The 17,122-nt window shown below is 46.3% G+C and overlaps 1 protein-coding gene across 1 annotated transcript in view; it reads left to right on the top strand.

Moving 5' to 3' along the window:
- The window catches only part of LOC103188107 (sperm flagellar protein 1), a 30,163-nt gene extending 24,110 nt beyond the window's left edge, over window positions 1-6,053 (top strand). Inside the window, exons 7-8 of the mRNA XM_007907958.2 lie at window positions 1,618-1,732; window positions 4,950-6,053. Coding sequence (XP_007906149.2) covers window positions 1,618-1,732; window positions 4,950-5,051 — 217 coding nt within the window. The 3' untranslated portion in view covers window positions 5,052-6,053. The remainder of the gene's footprint in view (window positions 1-1,617; window positions 1,733-4,949) is intronic.
- Window positions 6,054-17,122: the final 11,069 nt, after the last annotated feature.

Below are 17,122 nucleotides of genomic sequence, written 5' to 3' on the forward strand. Positions count from 1 at the left end.
GCGCACAGCAATGTCCCACAAACAGTCGTAGATTGAAAATGACTAATTTATTATTGTTTTTGGTTTTGGAGGGATTATTATTAGGCTCTGTGTGGAGTAAGGAAACTTGCCCAAGGTTTCGCCCTCTGCCTGGAATTGAACTCAGGTCTCTCGCTTGCAAAGCGAGTGCTCTAACCACTGAGCTACAGGACTCCACAGGACTCTACAGGAATGAAGCTGAGAAGCAACAACTCGACCTTGGAGAGGAAGGAGTGATTGGAGATGGGATGGTAGTTAGGGAGTAGAAAAGGGTCCAGGGAGGTTTTTTTTAAGGATAGGAGTGATGACAGCGTTTTTTAAAGGGGTGGGAACAGTACCAGAGTACAGGGAAAGATTAACAATGTCAGTGATTAGGGGGGGCAAGGAGGTGGAGCTGGGAGGTAAGGAGGGGATAGGGATGGGGTCGAGGGAGCAGGTGGTGGGTTTCCTACAGGTTATGGTGGTGATGAGAGAAGAGGGGGAGACAGGTTGAAAGGTGTGGAGGAAGGGGTGGTTAGGGGCTGAGGTGGGAGGAGGAGGTAGGGAGGGGGTAGCAGTTGCAGTGGCAGAGGCAGCTGAGTGGATTCCCTCGACTTTGGATTCAAGGAAGTACAGCATCGTACTGACGATACAGGGATGACAACACGTATCCAGGGACTGTTTTGTACTCCAGACTAAACAGTAAACCTGGGATCACAACTTGACATATAGTGGAGAGGTCACAGAGCTATCACACAGAATCATGGAGAGTGGCTCCAGGAAACCCAACAGAAGCAATCAGCTCTGAGCCCAGCACCTCACTCGTACTGTCTAACCTGACTTCTGTGTTTCAAATGGACAAACCACTACTACTGTTGTTACTTCTGTGCCGAGCAGACAGAACCGAAAACATATTACCCACTACTCCATTATCAATGAGATAATAATTATCTCATTATTGCTGAGGCAATGAACAATCAGGTCGTATACTGAAGGACCCGATTGCTCATTATCTCAGAGGAGTGAACACCTTCCCAGGAAAATATTAAATGTAATCAGAAGCTCACCTCAGCCCGTCAAGCAAAGCTACTTTTAACCATTTAACAATCAAACCTTCTGGAACATTCGATTGCTGTTTGAAATATACCAAGGTGATAGTCGGTATATTTCAACAGTATGCTTTTTTAACAGCTTTATCTCCCTGTCCTGCCACCTTCAAAGATTTACTGATATGAACCCCCAGGTCTCTCTGTTCCTTCACCCCCTTTACGATTCTACCATTAGCTTATATTGCCTCTCCTTATTCTTCCTCCCAAAATGCATTACTTCGCATTTCTCCACATTAAACATTGTCTGCCACGTCTCTGCCCATTTTACCAGTCTGTCTATGTCCCCTTGCAGTCTGCTACTATCCTCCTCACTTTTCACTACTTTTCCTAGCTTAGTATGATCTTGGATGTTGTACTCCCTATACCCAAGTCCAGGTCATTTATTTAGATCAAAAACAGCAATGGTCCCAATACTGCCCTGGGGGACATAACTGCACACTTCCCTCCAGTCAGAAAAACAACCATAAAGTTATCACAATGCTTTTTTTTAATGATCTATTCTTTTTTTTAGTCCAATGAACCCTTGGCCTGCAAATTGCCCGCCAAGCCAGCAGCTGTCCCCTGAAGTGCAAATCTTACTAGCAGAGAAACAGCAGGAGCTGCTGGCATCGCAAGAGACCATTCAGGTACAGGGGGTGCAACATTAACCAATACGGACAACAACAACATATTGCACTTATAGCGCCTTTCACATCAGAAGGATGTCCCATACAGGGTTTAGAAATGTGTAGCTTTGTTTCCGTCCCATCAGCGGGCACCAGCCCTCTGTGTCCATTTCGCCTCCCTCCACTCTGCCCCCCCCACCTTTCATAAAAGTGAGCCAGCAATGGAAACACAATGGATAGAATTAAGGAACAGCAAAGGAGGCAAGACTCTGGTGGGAGTTGTCTTCAGATGTCCAAATAGTAGTGATGGAGTGGGAGGATGTATAAATACAGAGATCAGGGAAGCATGTAGTTATAATGGGATTATAACTATAATGGGAAGCAATGTGGTTATAATGGGATTAATGGGTTAGTTTTCACGTAGATTGGGAGAAGCAGAACAGCTCAAGCAGTAAAGGCAACAAATCTAAAATGTAGTCAAGACAGTTTTCTGGAAAAATATGTTTTAGAACTGATAAGGGAACTTGTCATACTAGATTTGGTGATGATTAATGAACCAGAATTAGTTAACAATCTGACGGTTAAAGCAAAGTACTTTAATAAGGATTTAGTATAAATTTTAAAACAGATAATAATAATCCTCGCATTTGATATAGCGCTTTTCGCGTCTTCTAGACATCTCAAAGCGCTTCACAGAATATACTATAAAGTGAATTGACTTTTTGTGTGTGGGCGAAATGGATGTCATCTATATGGACTTTCAGAAGGCATTTGATAAGGTTCCGCACCTTATAAGAGGTTATTTGCAAAAATAAAAGCGAATGGAGTCGGAGGTAACCTTGTGACATGGCTTGGTAATTGGTTGGGAAGCAGAAAACCGAGAATAGGGATAAATGGAGCGTTCTTTGATTGGCGGGTTGTGATAAATAGTGTTCCCCAGGTTTCTGTACTGGGGCCTCAGCTTTTCACCATATACATATGAAAGACTTGGATGGAGGAATAGGGAGTTTTATTTCCAGATTTACAGATAACACAAAGTTAGGAGGCACAGTAAGTTGTGTGGATGGGAGCAGGAAGTAACAAAGGGACTTTTAAGAACCTCGGCGTCCTGTTCAACACTCAAATGTCCTTCATTCCCCCACATCCGTGCCATGATCTGCTCCGACTTTCCCCACCTCCGCAACAATGGCCGGCTCTGCCACTGTCTCACATTGCACGCCGCCAAGCCCCTCAACCATGCATTCATCACATCTAGGCTCGATTACACAAAATCCCTGCATGTCGGCCTCCCCAACTTCTCCCTCCACAGGCTGCAGATCATCCAGAACTCTGTAGCCCAAGTAATCTCCCGCACCAGCCTCCATCTTATCACCCCTATCCCCGCCCGACTCCACTAGCTCCCCTTCACTCAATACAAATCAAGATCCTGATCCTCTTCAAAGCCCTCCACGGTCTTGCTCCTCACTACCTCTGTGACCTCCTAAACCTCTACCAACCTGTCCGCTACCTCCGGTCAACGAGCTCTGGCCTGCTTCACATCTCCCACCTTGCCTCCGGAGGGCGTACTTTCAGCCTCAAAAACTGTCTCAAGACTTTCCTCTTCAACCATGGCTTCGGTCACTCTCCTACCCTTCCCAGCCTCCACCCCTCCTGATCCCAACCACTAGCTCGGGTCCGAAACACTGACTGTTCAGCGCCTTGGGACGTCCTCCTAACATGAAAGACGCTATACAAATATAAGTTGTTGTTGTTAGATAGATTAAACAAATGCGCAAAACTGGCAGATGGAATTCAAAGCAGAATATTTTCTTAAAGGGGAGAAACTAAGAACTGAAGAAGCAATGGGATTTGGGTGTCCACGTGCACAAATCACTAAAAACTAGTTTACAATTACAAAAAGTTATCAAAAAGGCTAATGAGACGTTGGCCTTTATCTCAAGGGGTCTGGCATATAAAGGAGAGGAAATGATGTTTCAACTATACAGAGCCTTGGTCAGACCCATCTGGAGAACTGCATTCAGGTTTGGGCATCACACCTCAGGAAGGATATATTGACTGCAGGGGGTGCAATTCAGATTCCCCAGATTGATCCCAGGGCTTAAACGGTTAAATTATGAGAACAGGTTGCATAAGCTTGGTCTGTTTTCCCTTGTAGAAGGTTAAGGGATAATCTGGTTGAGGGTTATAAAATGATAAAGGGATTTGATAAGGTAGCTACAGAGAAACGATTTCCTCCAGTGTGAGAGGAGTCCAGTCACGACACTTTTGTTCATGTCTTCATCACCTCCAGGCTCAACTATGCAAATGCCCTGCTTGTCGGCCTTCCCAACTCCTCCCTCCACAGGCTGTAAATAATCCAGAACTCTGCAGCCCGTGTCCTCTCTTGCACCAAACTCAGTGACCCCATCTCACCCATTCTTGCCCGACTCCACTGGCTCCCTATCCTTTAGAGGATCCAGTTCAAAATCTTGGTCCTCACGTACAAAGCCCTCCATGGCCTCACCCCACCCTACCTCTGCGAACTCCTAACCCCCTACCAACCCGACCGTTCCCTCAGCTCAGCGGGCTCCGGCCTGTCCCCCGACCTACCCGCCCCCACCATTGGTGGGAGAGCCTTCAGCCACTCTGCCCCCAACCTCTGGAATTCCATCCCCCAGTCACTCTGCCTTACCCACTCCTTAGCCTCCTTCACGTCCCGCCTCAAGACCCTCCTCTTCGGCCACCCCCCTTCCCCTCCCCTCCCTTAACCCCCCCAACCCCAGCTCAGGTCTGAAATGCTGTACACTGTCCAGCGCCTTGGGATGTCCTCCCGACGTGAAAGGCGCTATACAAATAATAATATTAATAATAATCCTTGCATTTGATATAGCGCTTTTCACGTCTTCTAGACGTCTCAAAGCGCTTCACAGAATATACTGTAAAGTGAATTGACTGTATATTTGTGGGCGAACGCGGCAGCCAATTGTGCACAGCAATGTCCCACAAACAGTCGTAGATTAAAAATGACTAATTGTTTTTTTTTGTTTTGGAGGGATTATTATTAGGTGTGTGGAGTAAGGAAACTTGCCCATGGTTTCGCCCTGACCTGCCTGGAATTGAACTCGGGTCTCTCGCTTGCAAAGCGAGTGCTCTAACCACTGAGCTACAGGACTCCAATTGTAATCTTGTTGTTGTTGTTTTATAGTGAAATCCTGTGAAGCGCTCCCTCATTTGTATAAACTTACATGTCCCGTTTCAGATACTGCAGGTCAAAGTACGCCGTCTCGAGCACCTGCTGTACCTGAAAGATGTGAGGATCAATGACCTGACACGACGCATGCAACAGCGCGAGCAGAGATAGAGGGGGAGGGGAGCGCTCAGAGCATTGGGTTGGCTCCTGATGTCTGCTGTCACGCCTTTCCCCGAAAATGTTTCAAAAACATATGGAAACGGCAGTGTGCATTAACTAATGACTTGGCCAAAAAAGGAACAGCCTGCAGGCTCTGCCAGGGCGGCCTGACACCGAGAAACAGGTTTAACCTGAAGGCATTGACATGGAATCCCTGTGGGTGAGAGACAACTAAGTTGTTGGAACAAACATGCCACAGCATTAATAGTCGTAATATGAAAAGTAATCCAATGCCTAGTGATCCGAATGCAAAACAGCAGATCAAACCATCCTTTCCTTCACAAGAGAATTTTTGGTGAAGATGGTTATTTGGCCATTCGATTACATCCTTGCCAAATACCTACCCAACCGTCTCGCCGATATGAATTCAGCCAGCTTCCCAGCCTCTGCCGCCTTTTCCCAGTGCAGTGACCTCTTCTGGCAGTTGGTCATCCACCTGTGTGAATGTGAGGAGATACTTCCTGGTGTCTGTCCACAGTTTGCTCTTCCAAAACCATGAGCTGACCGTGGTGAGTCTTCCCGTCTGCTACTTTTGACCGAGCGAGGTTAGAATTGGGAGGCGGGGTGGGGAGGTAATGGGGCAAAGAGAGAGCTGACACTGGTGATGTCTGACAAGCTGGTGTGCACTAGCCCACCAAGATCATAGAAACTGAGCCTTTCAGCCTTTGTTTCTGTGCTACTCTCATGCTCTTTTATAGATATGTATATACAGTATATGTATGTGTATATATATATATGCACGCACACACTCACAAATGTCAGGTGATATCAAAGGGCAGGAATCCGACTAAAGGAGTTTCACCTTCACGATCAATCGGCAGTTGGTTTCAACACCTTACAACAACAATAATTTTATAGCATTTATATAGCTTCCTTCACACAGGGTAGTTTCTCAGAGTGCTTGGACAACAAGGTTTTGCTATCTTTTTTCCTTCTCCTCCACTCCCACCCACCCCCCCCCCCCCCCACCCCAGTCACTCAATAATTTAAGCAATATTTCAACTGAGGAAACATTCAGTGAAGAGTTTTGCTTGCACCAACCAGCAATCTGTCTGGCTATATGAAGTGGATGGTACATTTTCATACGCACAATAAAGTGTGTCACCAATGTATTTCGCTTTTATACCTTGGACCTGTCTAAGACTTGTATGTTACAGAACTTGACGTGAAAAAGGATTGTATGGAACTGCTATTTTAGTAAAGTGCTTTTATTTTCTATAAAAAAGGAATCTGTGTTTCTTTAAATCATGAGATGGATTAAGCTTTTCAGTTTGTCGTTAATTTATTTCTGTGCTCACACTGAATGAAAATGTGCTTGCATATATGTTCATATGCGCGTTGATGTGTCAGAATAGTGTGCGTATATTTGCCCATGCATGCACATGTGTGTATGTGTGTGTGTCCATACAAACATGTGCATCTGTGCGTCAAGTGCTTTGAAATATCAATTTGATGTGAAAGGTGCTGCATTATTGTTAATTGTATTGTGTTTTATGTGGTGGGTGCTCGAATAATAATAATAATAATAATCCTTGCATTTGATATAGTGCTTTTCACGTCAAGAGGACGTCCCAAAGCGCTTCACAGAACACACTGTAAAGTGAATTGACTGTATATTTGTGGGCGAACGCGGCAGCCAATTGCGCACAGCAATGTCCCACAAACAGTCGTAGATTGAAATTGACCAATTTATTATTGTTTTTGGTTTTGGAGGGATTATTATTAGGTGTGTGGAGTAAGGAAACTTGCCCAAGGTTTCGCCCTCTGCCTGGAATTGAACTCAGGTCTCTCGCTTGCAAAGCGAATGCTATGACCACTGAGCTACAGGGCTCCACGCACTACATAATAAGGCGTTAACTGTTTGATCTTTCACTTTATGGCTGTAAATCTTGCAATAAGACAAAAGCATCCAGGAGTTTGATGTTGTCATGTAAGGATCTAGCTCTGGTTTATCTAAACATTGTTAGGGCTTATTTCTGAGAATCAGATAGACTAACTAAGAATACTGTAATAAGATCCCAGAGGCAGATCAAAGCGGTAATCTCCAGAATTAGAACTATAGACAATTTACTAGATTGCAGAAGGCTATTCTTATTGCAAAACATATTAAGGGATATGGGGATGGCAGTGTCAGGTTATTAGCTGGAGTTAGATTAGAAGATCAGCCATGATTGAATGGCGGGACAGGCTCGAAGGGACAAATGGCCTACTCCTGCTCCTACAAAAAAAAATTCATTCCATTGTGTCTGTGTTGGTTCTTTCAAAGAGCTATCCAATCAGTCCCATTGAACTGACCTTTCTCCTGTAGCCCGGCAAATTATTAATAATAATCCTAGTGTTTGATATAGCACTTTAACACATCGTTAAGACTTATCAAAGCGCTTCACAGAATATACTGTAAAGTGCATTGACTGTATATTTTGTGGATTAAATATGCAGCCAATTTGCACAGAGCAATTTCCCACAAACAGCCATGAACTGAATGATCAATTTTATTTGGGGTATTTGTTAGCCAGGACAACTTCTATAATAATAATAATAATCCTTGCATTTGATATAGCTCTTTTCATGTCTTCTAGACGTCTCAAAGAGCTTCACAGAATATGCTGTAAAGTGAATTGACTATTTTTGTGGGCGAATTGCGGCAGCCAATTGCGCACAGCAGTGTCCCACAAACAGTCGGGGTTTGAAGTGACTAATTTATTATTGGTTTTTTTTGAGGGATTGTTATCAGTCTTGTGGAGTAAGGAAATTTACCCAAGATTTCATCCTGCCGGGAATCGAATCCAGATCTCTCGCTTGCAAAGCGAGTTCTCTAACCGCTGAACTGCAGGACTTCCACAGCTACAGGTTCTCTTTGAACATTGCCATGAGATCTTTAACGTTCACCTGAACAGGCAGATGGGACCTTGGATTCACGTCTCATCCAAAGGACGGCTCCTCCGACACTGCAACACCCCCCAGCACTGCATTGGAGTGTCAGCATTGACCAGGATGGTCAAACTTTAGGGCTGAGGAGAACCGGATGCCAGATTTGAGAAACTGCTATGGCCTGCCTAAGCAATATTTTTGTGTTTCCCTTCCAGAAACATAAGAATCATACAGGAATTCTGTTTTAAATTGTATTAATTAATTTTGCTATATTTTAGATACAATGCAAATGTTTTAAATAGGCAATCTAAATATACATACAATTTTTTAAAGAATAATACAGACAGCGCTGAGGTCTCTATCTGTGTGTGTGTGTGTCTCTGTATCTGTCTGTGTATGTGTCTCTGTATCTTTCTGTGTGTCTCTCTGACCCTGTGTGTGTATCTTTCTCTGTGTGTATCTCTGTATCTTTCTATGTCTCTGTGTGTGTGTCTCTCCGACTCTGTGTGGGTGTCTCTCCTCTATCTGTCTGTGTCTGCCTGTCTGTCTGTCTGCCTGTCTGTGTGTATCTCTCTCTGTCTATGTGTGTCTCTGTATCTGTCTCTCTATATCTCTGTGTGGTGTCTCTCTCCCTCTGGCTGTCAGTGTGTGTGAGTGTATGTCTCCCCGTCTGTGTTTGTATGCGTGTTTCTCTCCCCGTCTGTGTGTGTGTATGTGTCTCTCTCTCTTCACGTGTTTGTGTGTGTGTGTATTTCTCTCTCTCTCTCTCTCTCTCCCCGTCTATCTGTCTGTGTATGTCTCACTCCCCACCCCCCCCACCCCCGTCTGTGTGTGTATGTGTCTCTCTTCCTCTGTCTGTGTGTGCGTCTCTATCTCCCTGTTCAGTCGGTGTGTGTGTATCTCTTTATGTGTCTCTGTATCTATCTCTCTATCTCTGTGTGTCTCTGACATTGTGTGTGTTTGTGTGTCTCCGTCTGTCTGTGTGTATCTCTCTCTCTGTCTATATGCATCTCTGCATCTGTCTCTTTATATCTTTGTGCGAGTGTGTCTCTCTCCTCCTGTCTGTCAGTGTGTGTGTATGTCTCCCCTTGCCTCTCGCCGTGTGAGTGTGTGTGTCTCCCCATCTGTCTGTATATTGTATGTGTGTCTCTCTCTCCCCTCCCGTCTGGATATGTACGTGTGTCTCTCGCTCAGCCACTACACCCTAAACTGTGGAACACTCCCTCAACCCCTCCGCCTTGCCCCCTCTCTCCCCTTTTTCAAGCCCTGCCTTAAAATCTAACCGTGCCTATGGTCACCTTCCCTCCCCCCCAGGCTCAGAGTCAGGCTCCGCCACTATAAAACGCCCTGAGATGCCAAGATGTGGAGGGCGCTATATAAGTGCAAGTTGTTGTTGTGTGTGTCTCTCCCTCTGTCTGTGTGTGTCTCTCTCTCCCCTCCCGTCTGTGTATGTCTGTGTGTGTGTGCCTCTCTCTCTCCCCTCCCCTGTCTGTGTGTGTATGGGTGTGTCTCTCTCCCGTGTGTGTGTGTGTGTGTATGTATGTATGTATGTATGTCTCTTTCTCCCCGTGTGTGTATGTCTCTCTCCTCGCCCCACCCCCCCGTGTATGTATGTGTCTCTCTCTTTCTCCCTATCTGTGTGTGTATATGTATGTCTCTCCCTATGTATGTCTCTCACTGTCTCCCCTGTCTGTCTATGTATGTATGTCTCTCTCTCTCTCCCCCTGTGTGCATGTGTTGTGTGTGTCTCTCTCTCCCCCTATCTGTGTGTGTGTGTATGTATGTATGTCTCTCTCACCTTGTGTGCGTATGCCTCTCTCTCTCCCTCTGTCTGTGTATTTGTGTATATAATAATAATAATCCTTGCATTTGCTATGCGCTTTTCACGTCGGGAGGACGTCCCAAAGCGCTTCACAGAACACACTGTAAAGTGAATTGACTGTATAGTTGTGGGCGAACGCGGCAGCCAATTGCGCACAGCAATGTCCCATTGAAATTGACCAATTTATTTTGGTTTTGGAGGGATTATTATTAGGCTCTGTGTGGAGTAAGGAAACTTGCCCAAGGTTTCGCCCTCTGCCTGGAATTGAACTCAGGTCTCTCACTTGCAAAGCGAGTGCTCTAACCACTGAGCTACAGGACTCCACAATGTTTCTGTCTTTCCCCCATGTATGTATGTCTCTCTCTGCCCCTGTCAATGTCTGTGTGTTTGTGTATCTCTCTCTCTGCCCGTCTGTGTGTGTGTGTGTCTCTCTCTCTCTCCCCCTATCCGTGTATGTCTCTCTCCCGGTGTAGTGTATATTTTTCTCTCTCCCAAGGTGTGTGTGTCTCTTTCCCCCAACCTTTTTGTGTGTGCGTGTCTCTCTCTCTCTCTATCCCCCTATGTGTGTGTCTTTCTCTCTCCCCCCTGATTGTGTCTCTCTCTCCCCCTGTGTGTGTGTGTCTCATTTTCTCTCTTCCCGGTCTGTGTGTGTGTCTCTCTCCACCTGTTTCTGTGTGTATGTGTCTCTCTCCCTGTGAGCCTGTGTGTGTCTCTCTCTTCCATATGTGTGTGTGTGTCTCTCCCCTTGTCTATGGGTGTTTCTATGTGTGTGTGTCTTTCTGCCCGTCAGTGTGTGTGTGTGTGTCCCTCTCCCCGTCTGTCTGTCTGTTTGTGTCTCTTTCCGACTTTCTGTCTGTGTGTCTCTCTCTCCCTTTCTGTCTGTCTGTGTGTATATGCTTTGGGACGTCCTCACAACGTGAAAGGCGCTCTATAAATGTAATTTTGTTGTTGTTGTTGTTGATGTCTCACTCTCTCTCTCTCCCCCTGTCTGTGTGTGTGTGTCTCTCTCCCCACTTCTGACTGTCTGTATGTATGTCTCTCTCTCTCTCCCCGTCTGTGTGTCTGTGCCTCTCCCCGTGTGTGTGTGTTTCTCTCCCTCTCTCTCCTCTTATCTCCCCGTTTTCCTCTGCCACATTGCCCGTCTCCGACAATACCTCACTCCATAAGCTGCTGAAACCCTTGTCCATGCCTTTATCACCTCTCGCTTGCACTACTCTAACACTCTCCTCGCTGGTCTCTCCTCCTCCATTATTCACAAAATTCAGCTCATCCAAAACTCCGCCGCCCCTATTCTCAACCGCATTAACCTCCACATCCCGATTACCCCAGCCCTTGCCAAACTCCACTGGCTCCCTGTCACAGAGCGGATCAACTTCTCTCTCGTGTTTAAATCCTTCCACACTTTGGCTCCCTGCTATCTCTCCAACCTCCTCTCTCCTCACTGCCTCCGCTTTACTTGCTCCGGCCTCCTCCTTGTCCCTCGAATCCTCTGCTTCACCATCGGCGGCCGTGCCTTCAGCCACTACACCCCGAAGCTATGGAAATCCCTCCCTCAATCCCTTCGTCTCGTCCCCTCTTTCCCTATTTTCAGGTTGCGCCTGAAGACCTTCCTCTTCAACCGTGTCTACGGTCACCTTCCCCTCCCCCTCGCTCCCCCGTTAAGTATGCAATATTTCTTAGAACCTTACAGCACAGGAGGCCATTCGGTCCATCGTGCATGTGCCGAAAAAGGGTTCTAAACGGAGTTCCTTAATTAAGAAATGATAACCACAAGGTGGACTCTATTTTTGGAGATTACATTATGTCAGTTTACCGAGGGTGATGAGATTAACATAGGTTTTGTCATTTTTTAATAATAATCCTTGCCTTTTTTTAGTCAGCAGTCTGACCAAAAAAAGATTAATGGTGCACCATAGCATCCTTATCACCAGATGGCGACTGATTCACGAAAGTTGCTATGAGTTTGGTGCAGTGGCTGGACTGATTGAGACATGAGAAAAATAGCTTAAATTCCTAGTTTTTTGCACATGACAAGTAGCAGCCAGACAACAATAGTGAGCCTGGCTCAGTTAGTAATACTCTTGCCTCTGAGTCTGAAGGTTGTGGGTTCAAGCCCCACATCGGGACTTGAAATCACATAGTCTAAGTAAGCTGATACCACAATGTAGAGCTGCGGGTGATTGCATTGTCGGAGGTGCCATCTTTTGAATCGAGGTCCTGTTTGCCTGTTCAGGTGGATGTTATTAGGATGGCATTATTCGAAAAGAAAGGGAGTTTCTCTCTCCCAGTGTCTTGTCGAGCAATCCTCCAGATAAAATTGGTCACTGACTCCAAGTGGGACAATGCTTTGCACAAATTGGCTGCCATGTTGGCCAACGAAATGCACAGTTACAAAAATACACTTAACAGTAAATCCTGTGAACAACAACAACTTGCATTTATATAGTGCTCCTCACGCAGGGTAGCATTCCAGAACACTTGACAAGCTTGACAAAGCGCATTGAGACATTCTCCCATCGTGAAAAGCGCTGTATCAAATATAAGGATTATTATAATTATTAATAACTGAAGTGTACATTATAGGTGATATATTATTATCAATTATTTATTATTACTCAATGAAGGATTATAATTGTTAATATGTTATTGTATTAATATTAGTAATGCAGCACCTTTTCACATAGGAGAATGCATCAATACAATACAAAATAATATTTGTATAGCGCCTTTCACGTCGGGAGGACATCCCGAGGCGCTGGATGGACAGTCAGGGATTTGGACCCGAGCTGGGGGTTGGGATCGGGAGGGTGGATGGCAGGGAGGATAGGAAGGTCAACTTCCACATGAAATCGGATGACACCCAATTCTGTCTCTCAGCGTCCACGCTCGACTCAAGGACCACTGTAGCAGCTTGGGACACCCTCCACACGTGACAGGTGCTATACAAATGTAATTTTGTTTTGTAATAATACTTGCATTTGATCCAGCAACTTATCACATTGATGAGATGTCTCAAAGCACTTCACAGAATATACTGCAAAGTGGATTGACTGTATTTTGTTTTGGAGGGATTTTTATCCCCAGTAAACAATCCACCAATTGACTAACAACTGGGTTCTTACTTATTGCTTGGTAAACAGAGGCATGGAGTAAGGAAACTTGCCTAAGCTTTCGCTCTGCCTGAGAATCGAACCCAGATCCTCGTGCTTCCGAGGTGAGGGCTCTATCTACTACGATACTGGCCTCCCACACAAATGCTATATTTACAAATTTATATTTACACAGCACCTTTCACATCAGGAGGACATCTTGAGGCGCTTAAGAATACTGTCTGTGCACTTGTGGTGGGGAGGAGAAAGATGACCAACAGTGCGGTCAAAGAGGTAGGTTTTGAGACAAATGTGTGTGTGTGGGGGGAGGAAAAGGGAGAGGTGAAAGGCAAATTCAAAGACAGGTTTGTAGGTGGGTTTCCACAGCAGAGCATGAAGGACCGAGGCCTCCTGATTAATTTCTTTTTGCAGCTACTTGAAAATCACCAGGAGAAAGCACCACAAGGAGTCAGGAGGCATTGATGTTCTTTGATGCTAAGCCAGTATAATAATTTGTGCTGAGCCACATGCCTGGAAGCAGGTTTACAAGCAGCAGTTGTAATGTTGTGATGGCTTAATGCCTGGCTCAATTGGTAGTCAGCCTCTGAGTCAGAAGGCTGTGGGTTCAAGTCCTCACATTGGGACTTTGACCTCACAGTCTATTCTGGGCTGGCACGCCAGCCAGCAATGCTGGATGGGAGCACCGGACTATCAGACACATCGTCCTTTGGATGAAATGTTAAACTGAGCTCCCCGTCTGTGTCTGTTCAGGTGGATAGTAAAGATACAAAAGCACTACACGAAAAAAGGGAGTTTTTCTCTCCTGATGTCCTGGCCATTTATCTCCCAGATAAATTCAGTCACTCACTTCATGCCTATTTGCAGGTTGTTGATGTGTGCAAATTGTCTGCTGTGTTCATCTAAGAACACACAGTCACTACACTACAGGGAATCCTGTGAAGCGCTTTGAGACATCCTCCTGGCGTGAAAGGCGCTGTACCAAATGTAAAGATTATTATTATTTGCCAGTTAGCAGTCCACATACATAAACTATCAAGCTTTCCATAAAACCATTGAAATTTATAGCATAGAAAAAGGTCATTCAGTCCATCATGTCTGTGCCGCTCCTTCAAGAGCAATCCTTTCAGTCCCATTGACCTACACTGTTCTGCACACTCCTCATTTTAAGCTATTTATCTAGTTCTGGCTTGAAAACTAACATACATTCTGTCTTAATCACCGCTCCTGACACGACATTCCATATCCTAACCACTCCATGGGTAAAAAAATCTCTCCTAACCTCCCCATTTGCTCGTTTACTAACTATCTCACATTGATGCCCTCCAGTCACTTAGTCACAAAATAATCTCTCGCTGTTGACTTGTTCAATCTTTGTTGATTTTGATTCTAATAAATAATCAACATTAATTAGGTCTGTGTTCATGAACATTGCGTGTGTGTGGGAGAGCGTGAAATATGTGTGTGGTAGTGGATGGAATGAATTCAAGCGAAGGAGGAGAGTGGAGGGTCTGTAAGTGTGTGAGTGAGGAAGAGCGCGGAAGGTGTGAGTGGGTGGGGAAGAGGGCAGGGGGTGTGAGTGAGCCCCTCCTGTGACTTTCCCCGCAGTATATATGAATGGTAATTTTTATACTTCTCACGCTCAACAGGCTATGTTGTCGGTGCATTGCTGAGTGTAACAGGCAACAACAGGCAATGTGTAAGGCATTCCAGGTCGGGGGTCACATAAAGGATACTCAGACCTGAACCTGCGCATGACGGGAGAGAGGGAAGAAGGGAGAGAGGGCGAGGAGAGAGGGAGGAGGAGATGGGGGGAGGAAGGGGGAAAGAGGAGAGTGAGTGAGAGGAGAGTGAGGAAAGGAGAGTGAGGGAGAGGAAAGTGAGGGAGAGGAGGGGGGGAGGGAGAGAGGGGGAAGGGGGAAAGACGGGAGGAGGAAAGAAGAGAGAGGGAGGGAGGAGTAGGAGAGTAGGTAGATGGAAAAATAGGGAGGGGCGGGTAAGAGGATGAGGAGAGGGGATTGAGGAGGAGGAGGAGGGGGGAGTTGGAGAAGGAGGGAAGGAAAATAAGCAGTCTGCACCCTCCCCCACCCAACACACACACACACACCAAAACTAAGACTGGATTTAAGAAGCTTCCAATATCCTACCTGCATGCTGCTGAAATTTGAAGATGGTGATATTAAGGTTTAGAGCATGGAGTATTTAGGCCTGAGGGAGTGGATGGTGGGGGGTTGGAGGGGGAGAATAGTTATAGGAAGCTACTATACTGTCTGGTTCTGAGAGATTACATACATACACTATCTATCTCTCGATACCACATGTGAGCACACAGCCTTGAATTAATATCTCCCTGGTGGGCTTATTTGAAGATTGCCATTAAAATGCAGGCTCAGCCAGGGGACTCAGCCCAACTTTTCTTTCTAGGTCAATTTGCTAATCAAATATTCGCTGTCTGACCTTGCAGCATTTGATGTGTTCTCGCGCGTACGGTGCTGGTTGAGGCTTCACTGTCGGTGCTCCTCACAGCTTGGCTCGGACAGCAAGGTAAGAAGGTATAATAATAATAAAAATAATCCTTGTATTTGATATAGTGCTTTATCACATTATTGAGACGTCTCAAAGCTTCACGGAATATATTGTAAAATCAATTGACTGTATTTTGTGGGCGAAATGCGGCAGCCAATTGCGCACAGCAATGTCTCCGCCAATCGATTAACAACCAGGTTCCTACTTACTGCTGGGTAAACTGAGATGTGTGGTGTAAGGAATCTTGCCTAAGGTTTCGCCCCCCGGGAATCGAACCTGGGTCTTCTCAACAGCAACAACAACTTGGATTTATATAGCGCCCTCCACGCTGGATGGCGTCTCAGAACGCTTAACCTTCCCCCACCCTACCCCCGGTGCCGAGCCAGGGGGAGGGTGGAGGAAGGTGACCAAAGGCACAGTCAAGAGAAAGGTCTTCAGAAGAGACCTGAAAATAGGAAGAGAGGGGACGAGGCGAAGGGAGTGAGGAAGGGAGTTCCAGAGCCTCGGGTTACATGCCTTGACTTACATGACAAATTTTTTCGCTGATTCCAGAATTTCATTTTGACCGAAAATGACGTGTCTTTGGTCTCTTCACCATTCTCATATGATGTTGACAAAACCCCATTTGATCTCCAACTCGAGCCTATTGACCTGCAATGTGATCCATTGCTTGCGGAGCAATTCAAATCAGTGCCGCTTCCCAGTTTTTACGCCTCTTAATGAATATACCTTTCCAAAAATAAAGGCTCATGCCCGGAAGGTACTTGTGCTGTTTGGATCAAAATGCATATGGAAGGAGACATTTTCTGTGATGAAATTCAATAATTCAAAATCCAGATCTGTGATGACTGATGACCACCTTGCAGCAGTACTCTGCATTGCAACAACGGAGACAATGCTTGACTTCAGTTGTCTGGTTAACCCACATCAGCGCTCTCATTCATCCCATGAAATGAGCTTCTCACATTCTCATCAAAATGTGAAAAAATAATTTTAATGAATATCAATTGTATATACTTTATTTTGTGTATGTACAAGTGTAAGACGTGATTTTGAGCTATTATTAAGCATTTGCATCTATAGCAAGTGTGTGGGCCGCTACCAAAACTCGTGAAGTGGCCGCCAGACAAAATAATGGGCCCAACCCTGGTTTACACAATATCAATTCCAAGTCCTGACTCAGGGCTTAAACAACAACAACAACAACTGGTGCAGCCCCCGACTGGGCCTGGCTGACCACAAGTGAAACCAGTGCTGTGTGAGAGGGAGTCTGACCACAGTGTGAGCCACAGGCTGAGCTGAGGGGCGTGGCTCCCCACAGACTGGCAGGGCGGAGGGCGTGGCTCCCCACAGACTGGCAGGCCGGGGGGGCGTGGCTCCCCACAGACTGGCAGGGCGGGGGGCGTGGCTCCCCACAGACTGGCAGGGCGGGGGGGCGTGGCTCCCCACAGACAGGCAGGGCGGGGGGGCGTGGCTCCCCACAGACAGGCAGGGCTGGGGGGCGTGGCTCCCCACAGACAGGCAGGGTGGGGGGCGTGGCTCCCGACAGGCAGGGCGGGGGGGGCGTGGCTCCCCACAGACAGGCGGGGCGGGGGGGGGCGTGGCTCCCCACAGACTGGCAGGGCGGGGGGGCGTGGCTCCCCACAGACAGGCAGGGCGGGGGGCGTGGCTCCCCACAGACAGGCGGGGGGGGGCGG

This window comes from Callorhinchus milii, unplaced genomic scaffold (assembly GCF_018977255.1).
Source record: "Callorhinchus milii isolate IMCB2004 unplaced genomic scaffold, IMCB_Cmil_1.0 Scaffold1, whole genome shotgun sequence".
Classification (NCBI taxonomy): domain Eukaryota; kingdom Metazoa; phylum Chordata; class Chondrichthyes; order Chimaeriformes; family Callorhinchidae; genus Callorhinchus; species Callorhinchus milii.